We start from the raw sequence: 17,296 nt of genomic DNA, 5'->3' as shown, positions 1-17,296 counted from the left end.
CAAAGCTCCATTTTAATTGGATTTATTGTGTTTTGGGTAAATATCGCAGTTGTCCTGCGTGACAAGTACTACAGCAAGTTCCACTTGCCAAGAGCCAATTTCTACTCTTACTTACGAGCAGTAAAGTGGCTTTGTTGAGCCCTGGTGAAACTTGCTCATCAAAAAGGACAAAACTGTATTAGGAGGGGAGGTGTTTATGTTGAGGGGAGGGAAGTACTGTGGTTTGTCTCATCACTAACTACCTCAACGCAGAGTTTTAAGTCAATATTATAAATGGATACTAAGTGCTCTTGACACAAAATTGACCTTGCTGTGTCCTTGACAACTGACCTACAGACCTAGTTCATAGGTTCTGCACAATGTCTTACTGCCACATACCTATATGCCAATATTAAAGTCAACATCTTGAATGGCTATTAAGTTATGCCCTGAAGGCAAAGTTGATTGTGAACTTGACCTTTAACCTATCGCTGGTTCCTGTGCTCTGCACATCATCTCATCACCACCTACCTACATGACAAGTTTAAGATGGGCAGGATTGTTCAATTATATTTTATAACAAGAGCTGTCTCCATAGGATGACACATGCCCCCGATGGCACTTTGAATGAATAGTTATGGCCGATGTTAGAGTTTAGGACCTTTTGACCTACGGAGCTAGGTCTTGCGCGCAACACATCGTCTTACTGTGGTACACATTCATGCCAAGTTATTTGAAAATCCATCCATTGATGACAAAAATATGGACCGGACACGCCCAGCAATGCACTATCCTTTAACGTCTAAGTGTGACCGTGACCTTTGAGCTACGAACCTGGGTCTTGCGCGCAACATGTCGTCTTACTGTGGTACACATTCATGCCAAGTTATTTGAAAATTCATCCATCAATGACAAAGATATGGACCGGACACGCCCATTAATGCACTATCCTTTAACGTCTAAGTGTGACCTTGACCTTTGAGCTACGGACCTGGGTCTTGCGCGCGACACGTCGTCTTACTGTGGTACACATTCATACCAAGTTATTTGAAAATCCATCCATCGATGACAAATATATGGACAGGACGCGCCCATCAGTAAACTATCCTTTAACGTCTAAGTGTGACCTTGACCTTTGAGCTACGGACCTGGGTCTTGCGCGCGACACGTCATCTTACTGTGGTACACACTCATGCCAAGTTATTTGAAAATCCATCCATCGATGACAAAAATATTGACCGGAAACGAAAAATGCGGACTGACAGACCGACAGACTGACAGACGGTTCAAAAACTATATGCCTCCCTTCAGGGGCATAAAAACAATATAATATCGAACGCATCACTACAGTTCCGGTTTGAGCGTCTGCAAAAACGATGTAAGTATTTAGCCTGTTTATATTTACATTTTTCATTGTCTATTTAAGGGAAATAATATTTCCATAGTTTTATATCACAATTACACAAGTGCAGCACTATTTGATTGTATATCCAGGGCTTCAACCGAAGACTGTAAAAAAATGGCACCCTTGATCAAGCGTGCCAATTTTTTCTACAATACATATTTTGACCGATTAAGTTACACTGCAGACAGTTCAGCGCGTAGTAATACGCCTATATAGGTATCGACTAGAAATGCATCAGAATATCTCAATGATTGCTAAAACACAGGGGCTTGAGGGGGCCTATGGTATATTTGGCCCCTGGACAAGGCTTTGTCATGAATGCACCGGGGATCCCTTGCCAGCCCCCGGGCCCCCTGTCGAAAAGGTTTGGCCCCTCCAAAGTTAAACTCACTCCTACGCCTATGAATAGTAACTTGTGCCACACAGCACAGAAAATCATGTAAGAATAACTATGCAGGAAACCAATTTTCTAGGTTCTGCAAAAAGTGCAAACTAGGTTTATCTTTTTCTACATCACAGGTTGGAAATTACCAACAGACAAGGAAGGCAACATAAAAATCAATGAAGATAATATTCAGATTACATGTAACCATGCAGAAAATAGTTCCTTGCAATAACTTGTCACGAAACATTGTTATCTTTACAATCTGGACATATGCACGTACATAATTTTGGCAATGAGTACTATACTCACAGATGTAAGTACTCCATTGTTTGCAGTAAAAGCACATACAAATTCACAACCTGGACTTATACAGTTTACAGTTGAGTACAGTTGTAGGGAATATCAAAAGCTGTTATTTTCAAAATTATTTAATTTAATGTTATTTAAGGATTTCTACCCATTTGTTACTTCAAGTAACTTAATGTCATGGTAACACTCAGTGAAAGGTCAAGGACACTATCCAACCTATATGAGTACATAAAAGTCATTGAAATATTGAACAGTGGGTCAGAGGCCAAGGACAACTTATTTCATAAAATTGCTTAACACTAGTCAGTGACTAAGCCATGCATGGCAAATTTCTCCAGTACAGGTCCAGAAGAAAAAGAAGCTATTGAAAACATAATATATTTTCCCCAATTAAGTCTCCCATATTTACAGATTTTTGTACATTCAAACACAAAACGGCACTGCATGTTCAAATCAATTACTGCCTAAGTCATGGCTCTGGCTGGCTTATGCCCTTCTATAACATGCGGGGTGGAGGGTGGGGTGGGACACGTAAATGCATTATTTTCTCAAATAATACAGGAAAAAAAATCATAAATTCATGGTAATTTTTTGGTAACATTTTCGCAAGTTCAGGCCGTTTTGACATTTCTGCGCTTCATTTGGCACTGTTTGATGCGATTCCATTGCAAAATGGAACAATTTGTTTTAATCAAATCAAATTTAGCACTGTATACAGCCTTCTTTAATACACCATATGGTTCCATCCCAGTATCAGAATTACCGTATTTGACCTAAGTCTTGGGACACCCTAAATCTTGGGACACCCCTAAAATGTGGAAAAATAATTTTTTTTTTGACCCTAAGTTTTTGGACATGTATTTTCTCAGCGTATTTTTCGTCCCTAAGTGTTGGGACTAAGGTTGTATACTGATTCAAGATGTAACCCAAATACCGTTATTATACATTGTATGGTGTTGTATCGATCAAAATGTCAAATAATTATGCAGCCAGGAAGTCCAATTTTCGTTATTTATTTATTTTTATTTACCACTGACTGGAATTTACCCGCGAATCGTACAGATATCAAAACGCCATGCCGGTAATTTTCCATTCCACGAGCACGTGCGACCTATCGTAATGTCTAACTTACAACGCCGTTACTTTTGTTCATCGACACGTATACAAAAAACGCGCGTCACGCATTCATTTTTTGATTTTATCGCTTCAGATTTTCAACACCGATTGAGAAGTAATATAGTTTGAATTCTACAACGATTTTAAAAAGGTATCGACAGAAATGTTGGCAAAATTCTATAAAAACGGTCGAATTTTCGTATAATTACTTGCAAAATTTCAAACAGCGCGATCCTAAATACTTATTTCTTTCTTAAAGTAAATAAATGATACAAACTACGGGCATAAAATTCAGACTTTTGACTAGAAAGTACAAAAAACAGAATAGAAAAATCTTAAATAACGAAAAGGCGGCAGCAATTTAAAAATATGAAGTAAAACGATTTTTGGCAAACAGATTTCTGTTACGTGACCTCGTGAACGTAAATAGAAAATGCGTTAAAAAATAAAAACAATAATGATGTTGTTGCGCATTTTTAAGAAGTTTTGAATGAATCTTTGTATATGTACATTTATTTTTTGACACAACACTTTATAATAAGATATTCTTCTCAAACCATTTTGTAATTTCCTTGAGGGCAAATAGGTCACAGAGGTAAGATATCCGCTATTATAGTTTGACACGTTTACCTGTCAGTTTATACGGGATATTGCACATTCGCTTTAACAAATTAAAAAGAAGCTTTTTTTTATTGATTGTTACAACACTAGATCTACTTCTCAGCACTTAAGAAACGAGGCGGTACGATCAAACAGTGATGTGCAACATGGCGCGAAAACATGACGTAATGCCATGAAAATCTCGGGGAAACTATACCGCTTTGATCTCCACTTCTAATGTCATGATACCGACACACTTCTTTTAGCTCTTTGAGGGGATGTTAAATGATGATGAAAACAAGGCCAATTACTTTGTTTATCAACAGAATAATTACCGATAATCTTTAAGTTGTTTTTTTTCCGCTTTCAACACGGGTGGGTGGGGGATGTTACCCGATGACGATGATTATGTCCATATTTTTGGGACACTTTTCAAAATAATTATTTTTCGGGAAATAAGTCTTGGGACAGTGAAAAAAATAATTATTTTATGCTGTCCCAAGACTTAGGTAAAATACGGTAATCACTTATGAAACAAGTGTGCAAAATGGCGGCTTACTGTTTACCGAAAAAGAGACATATACTAAGTAGTAATATTGTTAACTGGCAGAAAACACTTGCTTCGTTCAATTTTACAAACAGAGAAGGACTGTTGGTTGGAAGGGTGATTATTTCATTTAACTGGGCAGAAATTTTGTAAATGTTTACCATTCAAACATGACACAGACTCGTTTAAACCTGGCAGCCTTATTCCCCAATTTACTTTCAATGTAAATAATATGAGTTGGACACCTACATGATAATGATAGGTTGAACTGATTAAATCATTTTTTTAAACACAGTGAATATCTCAAATGACAATTGAAGGCATTCAAACTTTTTAAGACAAATGTAACATAATTTTTTCAAGCCTGCAAAAACACAAACCCACTCTTAAACATTTTTTCAGGCTCTTACTATGCCCTCTAACAATTAAAGACATTATTCAACCATACAGGAAATTATGCTCTTAAAACACTTCCTATATCCTATAATGTAAAATGTCATTCATGACACCCATTGCAACTGCCCACATAACAAAACAATACATCAAGTAGTTGAATCTTTCCATATGTAACATGATTTACTTCTGTTACATCTGTTTTAAAGGAAGTATATATATATCAAATTACTCAGAACTATCTTCACCATTGTTTAAAGGTTGACTCCATAATCATCAAAATGTCAAGGAAAATCATTACTTCGTGATTCATATATGATATTGTAGGGTTTTCTTAAAACTGTGTCCAGTTACAGAATAATATAAGCTAAAGCCAATCTCCTGTATTTTCAACAATGTCAGGTTAACGATTGCAAATGCCAGTAAAAACCACAATTTAACGCCAATTTTCACTCATAATCAATAACCAGGGAGGCATTCTGACAGACATAATGTAGTAAATATAATCTACAAAGATTTACCAGAGAAAGAAAACAATTATCTTTGGACAGTAAGATAGCCATACTGTTTCAGGAGCTATTATTTTGGAAATATCAACCATCAAAAGTTTTGTCCAACTACAGGTAGCTAAAAGACCACTTATTCCTGGATGCCTGCCCAGGTTAGCCACTCAAAAGAACTCCTGTTATCCTTAGATGCCTGCCAGAATTATTCACTCGAAAGAACTGGCGATCCTCGGATGCCAGCCCAGGTTAGCAAGTTGAACAACTTACAAGACAGGCTATCCTTAGATGCCTGCCATCATGGTTAGCCACTCGCAAGACCTGTCTATCCATGGATGCCGGCCCAGGTTAGCCACTCGCAAGACCTGGCTATCTGTGGATGCCTGCCCAGGTTTGCCACTCACAAGACCTGTCTATCCATGGATGCCTGCCCAGGTTAGTCACTCACAAGACCTGGCTATCCTTAGATGCCTGCCCACGTTAGCCACTCGCAAGACCAGGCTATCCACGGATACCTGTCCAGGTTAAGCACTCACAAGACCAGGTTATCCATGGATGCCTTCCCAGGTCAGTCACTCACAAGACCTAGCTATCCATGAATGCTTGCCCAGATTATTCACTCAAAAGACCTAGCTATCCATGGATACTTGTCCAGGTTAGCCACTTGCAAAACCTGGCTATCTTTGGATGCCTGTCCAGGTTAGCCACTCACAAGACCTGGCTATCAATGGATACCTCCCCAGGTTAGCCACTAACAAGACCTGGCTCAGGTTAGCCATTTGCAAGACCTGTCTATCCATAGATGCCTGTCTAGGTTAGCTACTCGCAAGACCTGGCTACCCTAAGGTAAGTCACTATCCATGTATGCTTGCCAAGGTTAGCCATTCACGAGAGCTGGTTATCCTTAGATACCAGCCCAGGTTAGCCACTCATAAGACCTGACTGTCTATGATGCCTGCCCAGTTATTCTCTTTCCATGGATGCCTTCCCAGGTTAGCCCCTCAAAAGACCCAGTAATCCATGGATGCCTCTAAGGTTAGCCCCTCACAAGACCTGGCTCATAATCCTTGGATGCATGTCCAGGTTAGCCCCTCACAAGATCTGGCTATCCATGTGTGCCTGCCAAGGTAAGCCACTCACAAACCCTGGCTATCTGTGGCTGCCTGCCCAGGTTAGCCAGTATCCACGTATGCCTGCCAAGGCTGGCCATTCACAAGACCTGGCTATCCATGGATACCTGCCCAGGTTAGATGCTATCCATGTATGCCTGCCAAGGTTGATCACTCAAAAGACCTGGTAATTCATGGATGACTCTCCTATTTAGCCACTCAAAAGATCTAGGTATCCACGGATGTCTTCCCAAGTTAGTCACTCGTAAGACATGTCTATCCATGGATGCCTGCACAGGTTAGCCACTCAAAAGAGTTGGTTATGTATGGATGCCTGCCCAGCTCATGTGAGGAAGTTGTCAGTTACCTGTCTTGATAGGTTTACTGAATGCCACTTCATAATTGAACAAGAGCTGTCCGTAAGACAGCCAAGCTCGACTATTCGAAATATTGTCCCAGAAGCAGGAAAATATTACCCAAAAAGGTTAAATATCAAAAGAGTTTTAAGTTCAAAAGGGGAAATAATTTGACCAAAATGCATACCAGTTATGGGACTTGCTGCTATCAACTAGTTTTATAACCCCGAAGGCACATGTGAAGTTTCAATTCAATATCTGCATTAGTTTTGGAGATAGAAACTTGCATGTAAAACTTTAACCAGAATTTTCAAAGTCCAAAAGGGGGCATAATTTGCCCAAAATACATGCCAGAGTTATGGGACTTGACCCAGTGAGGTTGGTAATTGATCTAGAAAAAGAAAAAATAAGTTTCAAATCTATATGCCTTTTAGTAATAGCTGTATGTACTTGCACGCAAAACTTTAACCAGAATTTGCTAAGTCCAAAAGGGGACATAATTTGGCCAAAATGAAGGTCAGAGTTATGGGACTTGCTGCTATTAACTAGTTTTATAACCCCGAAGACACATGTGAAGTTTCAAATCAATATCTGCATTAGTTTTGGAGATAATAACTTGCATGTAAAACTTCAACCAAAATTTTTCTAAGTCTAAAAGGGGGCATAATTTGCTCAAAAAACATGTCAGAGTTATGGGACTTGACCCAGTGAGGTTGGTAATTGATCTAGAAAAAGAAAAAATAAGTTTCAAATATATATGCCTTTTAGAAATAGCTGTATGTACTTGCACGCAAAACTTTAACCAGAATTTTCTAAGTCCAAAAGGGGGCATAATTTGGCCAAAATGAAGGTCAGAGTTATAGTACTTGCTGCTATCAACTAGATTTATAACCCCGAAGACACGTGAAGTTTCAAATCAATATCTGCATTAGTTTTAGAGATAGTAACTTGCATGTAAAACTTTAACCAAAATTTTCTAAGTCCAAAAGGGGGCATAATTTGCTCAAAATACATGTCAGAGTTATGGGTCTTGACCCAGTGAGGTTGATAATTGATCTAGAAAAAGAAAAAATAAGTTTCAAATCTATATGCCTTTTAGAAATAGCTGTATGTACTTGCACGCAAAACTTTAACCAGAATTTTCTAAGTCCAAAAGGGGGCATAATTTAGCCAAAATGAAAGTCAGAGTTATGGGACTTGCTGCTATCAACTAGTTTTATAACCCCGAAGACACATGTGAAGTTTCAAATCAATATCTGCATTAGTTTTGGAGATAGTAACTTGCATGTAAAACTTTAACCAAAATTTTCTAAGTCCAAAAGGGGGCATAATTTGCTCAAGATACATGTCAGAGTTATGGGACTTGACCCAGAGAGGTTGGTAATTGACCTAGAAAAAGAAAAAATAAGTTTCAAAGCTATATGCCTTTAATTGATGGCTGTATGTACTTGCATGCAAAAACTTAACCAAGGTGTGACGCCGACGCCGACGCCAGGGTGAGTAGAATAGCTTTCAAAGCTATATGCCTTTAATTGATGGCTGTATATACTTGCATGCAAAAACTTAACCAAGCTACTATAGCTAAAAATGTCTGTTGAAAAATAGCATTACATCCACATCAAACAAACCAATACACTTGCTGCAAATGCCATCCTTTAGAGTTGAAGATTACTTCTGAACTATCTGTAACATTCTGATGCAAAGACAATTCCAGAAGCCCTTTCTCCTAATCCACTGTACTACAATGAATAAATTAAATAGCCAGAAATACTTTGAAAATTAAGTAAAATATTTACTACATCGGTCCTGAATATTAATTTACATAATTCAACTTACACTTTACAGTCTTAAAGAGTTATGTAACAAAATTAGCCATTCAAGTAATCAATCAAGAAAGAAAAGCAGTGATTTTTCTGACCTAAGGAAAGTTCAAAACTTCATACAAATATTGTCAAATCAATAAAGCATCCCCTAGAGATTTGGTAAAACAGTGACACTAACAACATTACTGCAGCCGCTGATCAATTCTTTTAATGAATTTCTAAACATATTTCCCAGAACATAGAACATGGTTCTCATAAATTGGTTTGGATGCTTGTTTTGTTGGACTTGAAATCACACTGACATACTGTGACTTTCCAGGTTAAAATGGCGGAGGTAGACTCCAGACTTTAGTCACAGACAGACACCTACCGTAGGTAGAAGTACTGACATTCTGACCTTCTACATCCTAGATCCAATTGGAAAAACCATGTTCCAAGAACACAGCACAATAAAACCAAACCCCAATATATGTAGCAGTGTATGTATGGATATGAGTCTACATTATTAATACACAAAAACATTTAGTAAAATATATCATATACAAACATATCTTTGTAAACAAGAGGATCATGATGACCCTGTATTGCTCACTTGTTATGTTAAACTTGGCCTTGGAATCATCAAGATAAACATTCCGACCAAGTTTCAGGAAGAAAGGGTCATAAATGTGGCCTCTACTGTGTTAGAGTCATAAATGTGGCCTCTACAGTGTTAACAAGCTTTTCCTATAATTGGAGTGGTGACCTAGTTTTTGACCCACATGACCCAGTTTCGAACTTAGCCTAGGAATCATCAAAATACACATTCTTACCAAATTTCATGAAGATAGGGTAATAAATATGGCCTCTAGAGAGTTAACAAGCCTTTCCTTTGATTTGCCCGGGCGACCTAGTTTTTGACCCAACATGACCAAGTTTCGAACTTGGCCTAGGAATCATCAAGATAAACAGTCTGACCAAATTTCATGAAGATAAATTATGGTCATAAATGTGACCTCAAGCGCGTTTTAACAAGATTTTCCTTTGATTAGACCGGTCGACCTAGTTTTTGACCCCATATGACCCAGTTCCGAACTTGGCCTAGGAGTTATTGAAAAAAACATTCTGACTAAGCTTCATGAAGATAGGGTAATAAATGTGGCTCTTGGGTGTTAACAAGCTTTTCATTTAATCTGACCTGGTGACCTAGTCAGGGTTCGAATTTAGCCAGATTTTCTACTTGCATTTTTTTGTAAGTGGTATTATTTTTAACTTGCTAAATGAAAAAACAACTTGCATTTTCCGCGACTTGTCACAAACACAAACATCCACGTGACGAGTCCAGCCAATCGTATTTGCGCTATATAAGTAGTAACTTACTAAAGATTACCAAAAAAACCACCGGATGCAGTAAACATCATCAAACTTGGCGCAGGTACTTGTCCGCAGTTGAAAAGACATGCGCACGGGACATGTATCGAGTGTAAACTTCCGTTTACGACGAAAGATGAAAGAGTGCTCTGATATTCGTTCTGCAAATGACAATGGGTTGCAATGACCGCGAGTTGTTAAAGAAAGAACAGTGTAAGATCGAGACGACCGTAAGAAATGCACATTATTGGGCCAAAAATTTCCACTCACAAAAAAATGCTGGTGTCTGAATTCACACCTCGCAGTTTGAAATTTGCTAGCTTAAATTCGAACTCAGCTAGTTTTTGACCCCACATGACCCAGTTTCGAACCTGGCCTAGAGATCATCAAGATAAACATTCTGTACAAGTTTGTATCAAATTAAAGCATAAATGAAATCTCTATATGGCTTAAAGGGCCAAAATAGAAAATTTTGCCCCTGAAGGGTAACTCTAGAAACCGTGATGGAATCTAGCTAGTTTTCGAAAGGAGCTGAGACCTTATTGTGACTTATGCTGTGAAAGTGTGGTTAAAATCGAATTTTTAGTACGCACACTATATGAATTCAATTGGGTTTTCTGCAATTTTAATTGCGTAAATACGCAAATACGCAGCTTATCTGGAGCTCTGCAAAGTCCCCTACTGGAAGGACCTAATTTTTTTTACTGCAGTATAACATGATGATCTGATATCTGTCAATGATGTATAAAGAATATTGTACTATATATAACACAAGCAGGCCCTTCCCCAGCCGCATAAGGCGCCGCGCTACCGCGGCGCTTAAAACACGAAATACAGCTTCCCGCAGCGCTTAAATATCCCGCGCGGTGCCTCAATTATTAGCGCGGCGTCTTAAATCAGTAAGCGATTTCATCCCCGTGAGATACCTCATGAGTAGTGTATATGTAATTTCCCTGTTGACATGCCTCGACGATTTTTTTGATCAGCAAATTACGTCACGGCGAGTGCACACAGGTAATGAGAATCAATGAAGTGTTAAAACTAATTGATAAATAGTATGGATGCTGTGAAATGTCAAAAAGGGGTGCGTAAGCGGCCAGCTGATTACCAAGCACGTGAAAAGTGCCCTAGATTTCTTTGTGCAAAATTTAAATTAGACCGTTGTTTAGTATAATAACAAGTACATATCAATGCAGTTTGATTCTACTGTAATTTAAACTAGAAAATGCACAAATTTTAATGAATATCGAAAGTAAAAGTAAGTTTAGAATGACCGTTCACGAGTCTTATTACTCGCGATGTCGTATGCAATTTTTCCGTATTTCCTTCAAAAAAAGATGACAGTCGGTGTATTTTTTTACGATGAGAAACATCAAAATTTGAGGAACTATCTCTGGTTTACCCTAGTAGGTCATGTAACTGAGTAAAAACTACTTTCGGACAACATTCCGAAAGTGTACCAGTATCCGGATAGTATATTTTGGATATGCGTTTTAGTAAACTTTAACCTGACTGTAATAGCATTTTTCTGTTAATGAAATATTGATGAAAGACCTGATCGATACAACATGACTTTTGATAATTATTAGTTTACAATGTGACCTGAAACAGGCCTTTAACTATGTTGTTTACAACATGATCTTGGTTTCAAGATTATATAAGCTAATATATTAAGACCCTCTACTATTTCATATTCATATGAATAAGTTGACATTCTTGGTGACATTTTTTAAGAGAAAGGCTTGAATGGTTTAACCTAAACTATAAAGTAAGTAAAAAACCTTTGTAAACTTTGTTACTGGTTTTTGGAAGATTTACCACTTAAATTTATTCTGTGACATTTCCATTAAGTGTGCAATAAAGATAAATGGAATACATATTAACTATAGACATCTAGAAAGGCAACTACTGCTATGATAACTTTCAGGTTGAAAAGAGCACCCTGCCCCTTTCGGACAACACTCTGTCCCTTTTTGGCAGCACTCTGACCTTTTTGAGCTCTAGAAATAACACTATAATTATTATGATATATTGATGGTTATAACATTATGTGAAATGTAGAAGTAATGAAATACACGTTGTTGTGTTTTTTTTTGCATATGGTATACTTAAAAAAGCACAATTTGGGTTCGATTTAAAAAAAAAAAATCGAACACGGGAGGGGGTACCCCTCCCGCACCCACCCCTTATCCCGCCACAAAAACTTTACCCCAGCGCCTTAAAAAATTTCTGGGGAAGGGCCTGACAAGTGTGACTTGGATTAAAATTTGCATATACAAAAATCTACAGTTGTTGACTGTTTCATAACATTTTATGAAAAAAAGCCTTGTTGACCTTTGACCTCCAACTGCATTCTCGCATACCAGAGGTCTACCGTGGTTCCCCGGATGAACCTCTGGCACATTTGTGGTTTGGTAACATTACAGGTAAAACGTTTCAGCCAATCAGTGTCGTTTCGCGACAAAATGTAGCGAACCAATCAAAATCGTCCGTGAAAAGCGTGACCCCGTGATTCATATCAATGCCGACGAGGAATATTATTATTTCTTCAGGTAAATTTCTTAACATCGAATAACAGAAATAAATCTTTATTAATCGCAATCATGGAATATCGCCTTTATCCATCGTTAGCAACTACCTTGCTTACATATTGTTTGAAATTTCAATTCGACGTGCCAAATAGTGGCTAACATTGATTGGCTGAAACTTCTCCCGGTAGTAATTACGAGTGCGCATGCTCACCAAATAAATGACAGAAATAAATCAGAGGTTTGTCTCGGGATTTTGACGAACATCTGATGGATGAGAATGTCCAACTGTGACCTTGATCTTTGAGCTAAGGATCTAGGTCTTGCCCATGACACGTCGTCTCACAATGCGGAACATTTGTGCCAAGTAATATTGTTATCTCTTGATGATTGACAGAGTTATGGACCCTGTTCATGCCATGTGAACATTTGACTGCCAAGTGTGTCATGTCATTTGGCGCATTTATTTGTTCAATACTGGTGCTATTTATTAAAAAAAAACATTCACAGACAGTCCAGGGCCCAAAAATAAATGTAGCCTTACTCATTTGGCATATCAGAATGACTTATTTTATGATCTGATATTTTATAGTTGTCATCCCTCTAAGCCTTACCCATATCTGCATTTTACTGTTCAGAAAACGAAGACATTAAATCAAAGGCCTGAATGGCCTGAGTCGGCTAATGATTGATTTACTGACAGTATAGTCTACCAGTTTCAGTTTGTTTTTAGTTTTTTTCTTAAAATTTCATAACACAGCTCGATATTTACCCAAAATATTATATCCGGATACGATTACACTTTTCTCCAGTTTGAACAATATATTTTACAAATTGTGATGATACGAAGACATTTAGCAGCAATTGGCAGTATCTGACATTGAAGTTTACGGTTAAATTACCTCTTATTTAAATCTTTTCATAAAAAAGTTGTTTCGTTTCGTGAAAGCAGCCAAACATAGACGATCTACTTTCGATTTCAAAAACTACAAGAAAATACAATTTAATGTTTCGCCGATTTGTTTATTTCTCGAAAAATAAGAATTAAAATCATTTTTAATATTAGTAGTAACTAAACAAACCAGTACGAGCTTCTTCTTCCGATAACTCAGGGTCCACGCTTCTAGGCGACGTGAGCGAAGTGGTCGCTTTTTTTCTGATGACTTCGCTCTGTTTGTACAGAAAAGCGAAAAACAAGTCGCCCTAAAATCTGGCGCCCGAGGCAGTTGTCATACATGTATATATCACATATATCAGCTTCTAATCAGCTTGTAAAAACATTACATAATCAATTAGCGAAACTTATCCTGTTACGGGTTGTGAACTTCACCTGTCAACAAAGTATTCTCCGCCTATCACCGAATATCGTTAGGATGATTTTAATTGGTCGAAAACTTTGGAAACACCAATCAAACGAGGCGAAACAAAATTGCCTTTAATTGATTTTGTGCATCACGGATAGAAAGTGTGTGCATCACGTGTGAAAACAAACAACTAAAAACTGTCAATAAAAACAAAAACACAAGTATGTCGGCGCAAGAGTCAGTAGCTGATTATAGGATGATAGCCCTTCGCAAATTGACCGATAGGGCCTAAAGAAAAGCTCTGAATAATAACCAGAGTTGTTCGTAATGTATGGTTTTAATTGCGGCTGCCAGACGTAAATATCCGTGTTATACACAAATTAAATTGAAATTCAGACAACAGATATTTAATTTCAATCAATAAAAATCAATCACAATCAATTTTAGATAAGAACACATTAGCTTTTATCTTTCTGTAAAAGTTTTTTGAAAACGAAAGTAGGCTGTCAGAATGTCTGCTCGCGGTGACAACTTGCCGGTATTCCATGAACATTTTTCTTAATTTTCTCCAATAAAAGGTATTGTCATTGTAGACTTTAATATCAGATACTGTCCTGTGCTGTTAAATTGTCTTTGCATCATCACAATTTGTGAAATATATTCTTTAGACTGGAGAATTGGGCAATGCTTATGAGTGTATCAGTATCCGGACATAAAATTTTGGATATCCGGATTTTGACCAGCTGGGGTTTGAAACAGGGGTGTGCATGGATAAGAATTGAAAATTTAATTTTCTATTGTTAGTTTTGACTGGTGGAAGGAAGATGAGCCTGGCAAATCGCACTGTGTTATATGTGGACTGGCAAAATTTGATAAAGCATATGCAAGGGGTCATGACACATGAGCCGAACAACAAATCACACTACACATGCCTGTTACAATACTGATGCTGATTTAGTATTATTTATGAATGTTTCAAACTACTGCATAAATCCATGCTCACTGTGTGTGTTTGTATTTGATACTTGGCATTTTGTACTTATAAGTAAAATATGTGTTGTTTTGAAATGTTATTCCTTTGTGTTGTACCATCAAAACTGTAATATATGGTTTAATTAATGACTGTTTTGACCCGCAGCCTCACTTCTCCCTGTTCTGAGAAAACTTCTCCCTATTTTCACTGAAGGGAGAAGTCACTTCTCCCAATTTTTCTGGGCTAGCTTGAACCCTGATAACTTATCCGTTTACTGACTGCAAAATTCAACCCACGCAAAGTTTATAGAAATCATACGATGCGTGTTTACGTTCAATGTGGGAGAATTAAGGCTGATCGGCTATGTTACCTAACGCATCCAGACGATTCAGATTTTGTTTTTAAAAAAGCATTGTGTGCGTTTCTGTAATTTTATATACGTTTTTATAGCTTAGAAATTATTAGACATGCGTATTTGCATTATTTCTATACGTAATTTACGCTAACACGCATCTTATTTGGAGCCCTGTGGAACTATTTTTTGTCTTTCGCTGGATGTTACCCAAGCTTTGTAAGCCTGCGCAATTCTTAAAATGCACATTTATGCTTAATGAGTTACATTCGAGAATTGCACAATTACAAGTCATAAATATGACAGATTACATCGTATATTGGTCATAGCAAAGGGAATTGACACAACTTAATTTCATTCATGCAGTGAACTGTTTGAAGTTTGAGAAATCTAATGGAACTACATCCCTTCACTGTGTTATTTGGTCCATTTAGAGAATCGTTGGATAGCAAGGACTCGTCAAAAGGCTTTCAGCCTTTAGCCGACTCAAAAATCCAGAAAAGTCATAATAAACTGGTCAGACTTACTTGCTTTATTAATAAAGTAAACATTATCCACATGCATCCACCAGTATTGACCACTACATGTACTGATCAGGGATACTGCGTAGGACCAAAATTTGAATTGACCAGTGTTGTCCATTCTAATGAGTGTAATTTATAGTAATAAAATCTTTAATGAATTTTAAATAAAGGCTACTGTAAGAAGATAAAAGCATTGAATAAACTAGGATTGACCTGTCTAAAGTATTTCCAAAATGAAGCCTGACCAGCACACATTGCAAAGGACCAAAATTGAATTGACCAGTGACCACTCTACTTTTTAATGAATACAATTTTGTATTATTCAAATTGCTCTATTAATTGTATTATTTATATATACTATTTCAGCCTGTGCTAATCTGCAAATGTAAAAGTGTTGAATAAACCAGTAATGAGCACCCAAGAGTGACCATAGTACTGAATTGACCAGTATTGACAGGTATTGACCAATGGCTCGGTCAATACTCATACTAACCGGCTGTTTGCCAACATTTGAGCACCCATTTACTATATATAGACCAAACAAATATGCCAAATGCCTATGTGTCATATCAGGTCTTATTTATAGGACTTCTGTGCTAGAAGGTGCTTTGGAGGAACCCGGTCTCTATACAGGAAAAACTTAAGAAAGAATGCGAGTTGTGTAGGGGGTAGTCAAAATAATTTGACGTTCAGATTGTTTTATATATTGTGACAGGCAATCTGAACGTCAAAACTTTGAAGGACCAAAATAATGGAAGATACATCACAGTACACAATCATGTAAAGTTACAGGTTTTATCGCTTGCACATATTGACATGTAGTTTATTGTAAACACGGTAAACGTTAATGGTGTACAGTATATACATAGTTTTAAATCACCAGAAAATTTGTAATTTTGGATATTATTTGAGAATTTTGGCATAAATCAATGAAGAATTGAATCCCCTTTAAATACATGTAAGTTTTATTTGAATTTATGGCAAATTCGTGAATTAATCAGCATATAAACCTACAGCATGTAATTTATTATGTAAAGCGTGGGCAGCAATGAAAATTTCATCGGAGATTGCTTCAACTATTTTGGTCTTTCCAGTGTTTGACGCGAGTGGGGATATTGCCCATATGAAAAAATTATCTCAATATTTCCTTGGATTGCGTCAAATTCATTGGACTATGTAGGGGGTAGAACAACTATATTAACATATCCACTGAACGGCTAGACCCAGTAACCCCTAGACATATCTTACACATCAAGCCATAGGTTCAGACAGAAGGTCTCAGACCAAAGTCTTGGGGTGAAGGTTATATTGCCCTAGCTACTTCTGGAGACCCTTAAAAGGACAGCTGGAAATCAGTGTCTGTAAATTTTATATCCTGTATAAAATTATTTCTATTTGTAACTGTGCTCCTAAACTTTAAAAATGTACCAATATGGACTGCTTACCTTTCTGCCATTTTCTGTTCCTTTCAACTGTATGGCACTCTCTCATGCAAGTCTATGTACATGTTTCATATAAAATAAACTTTGCACAAACTGTCAAAATCCGCCATCTTGATTCCCCTGCAGTTGTCAGGTCCACAATCGGGAGGTTTCATGCACTTTCTACAAGATATGAATGTGCAATATCCAAAGAAGACGCATATGGCTTAATCTACAGTCTTTTTAAAACTTTAATTGCTTCAAATTAATTAGGAAAACAATGTTAATTAGCCGGAAGCAGGTGCTATGCGCATGTCTG

At 37.4% G+C, this 17,296-nt stretch overlaps 1 protein-coding gene across 1 annotated transcript in view; it reads right to left on the bottom strand.

Annotated features, from left to right (window-relative positions):
* LOC123537297 (rho GTPase-activating protein 39-like) overlaps positions 1–17,293 on the bottom strand; it is a 126,412-nt gene extending 109,119 nt beyond the window's left edge. The window contains exon 1 of the mRNA XM_053528467.1: positions 17,002–17,293. Coding sequence (XP_053384442.1) covers positions 17,002–17,012 — 11 coding nt within the window. The 5' untranslated portion in view covers positions 17,013–17,293. The remainder of the gene's footprint in view (positions 1–17,001) is intronic.
* Positions 17,294–17,296: the final 3 nt, after the last annotated feature.

Source organism: Mercenaria mercenaria, chromosome 17 (assembly GCF_021730395.1).
Source record: "Mercenaria mercenaria strain notata chromosome 17, MADL_Memer_1, whole genome shotgun sequence".
NCBI lineage: Eukaryota > Metazoa > Mollusca > Bivalvia > Venerida > Veneridae > Mercenaria > Mercenaria mercenaria.
The sequence above is the reverse complement of the archived record's forward strand: the minus strand, read 5'-3'. Positions and strand labels throughout refer to the sequence as shown.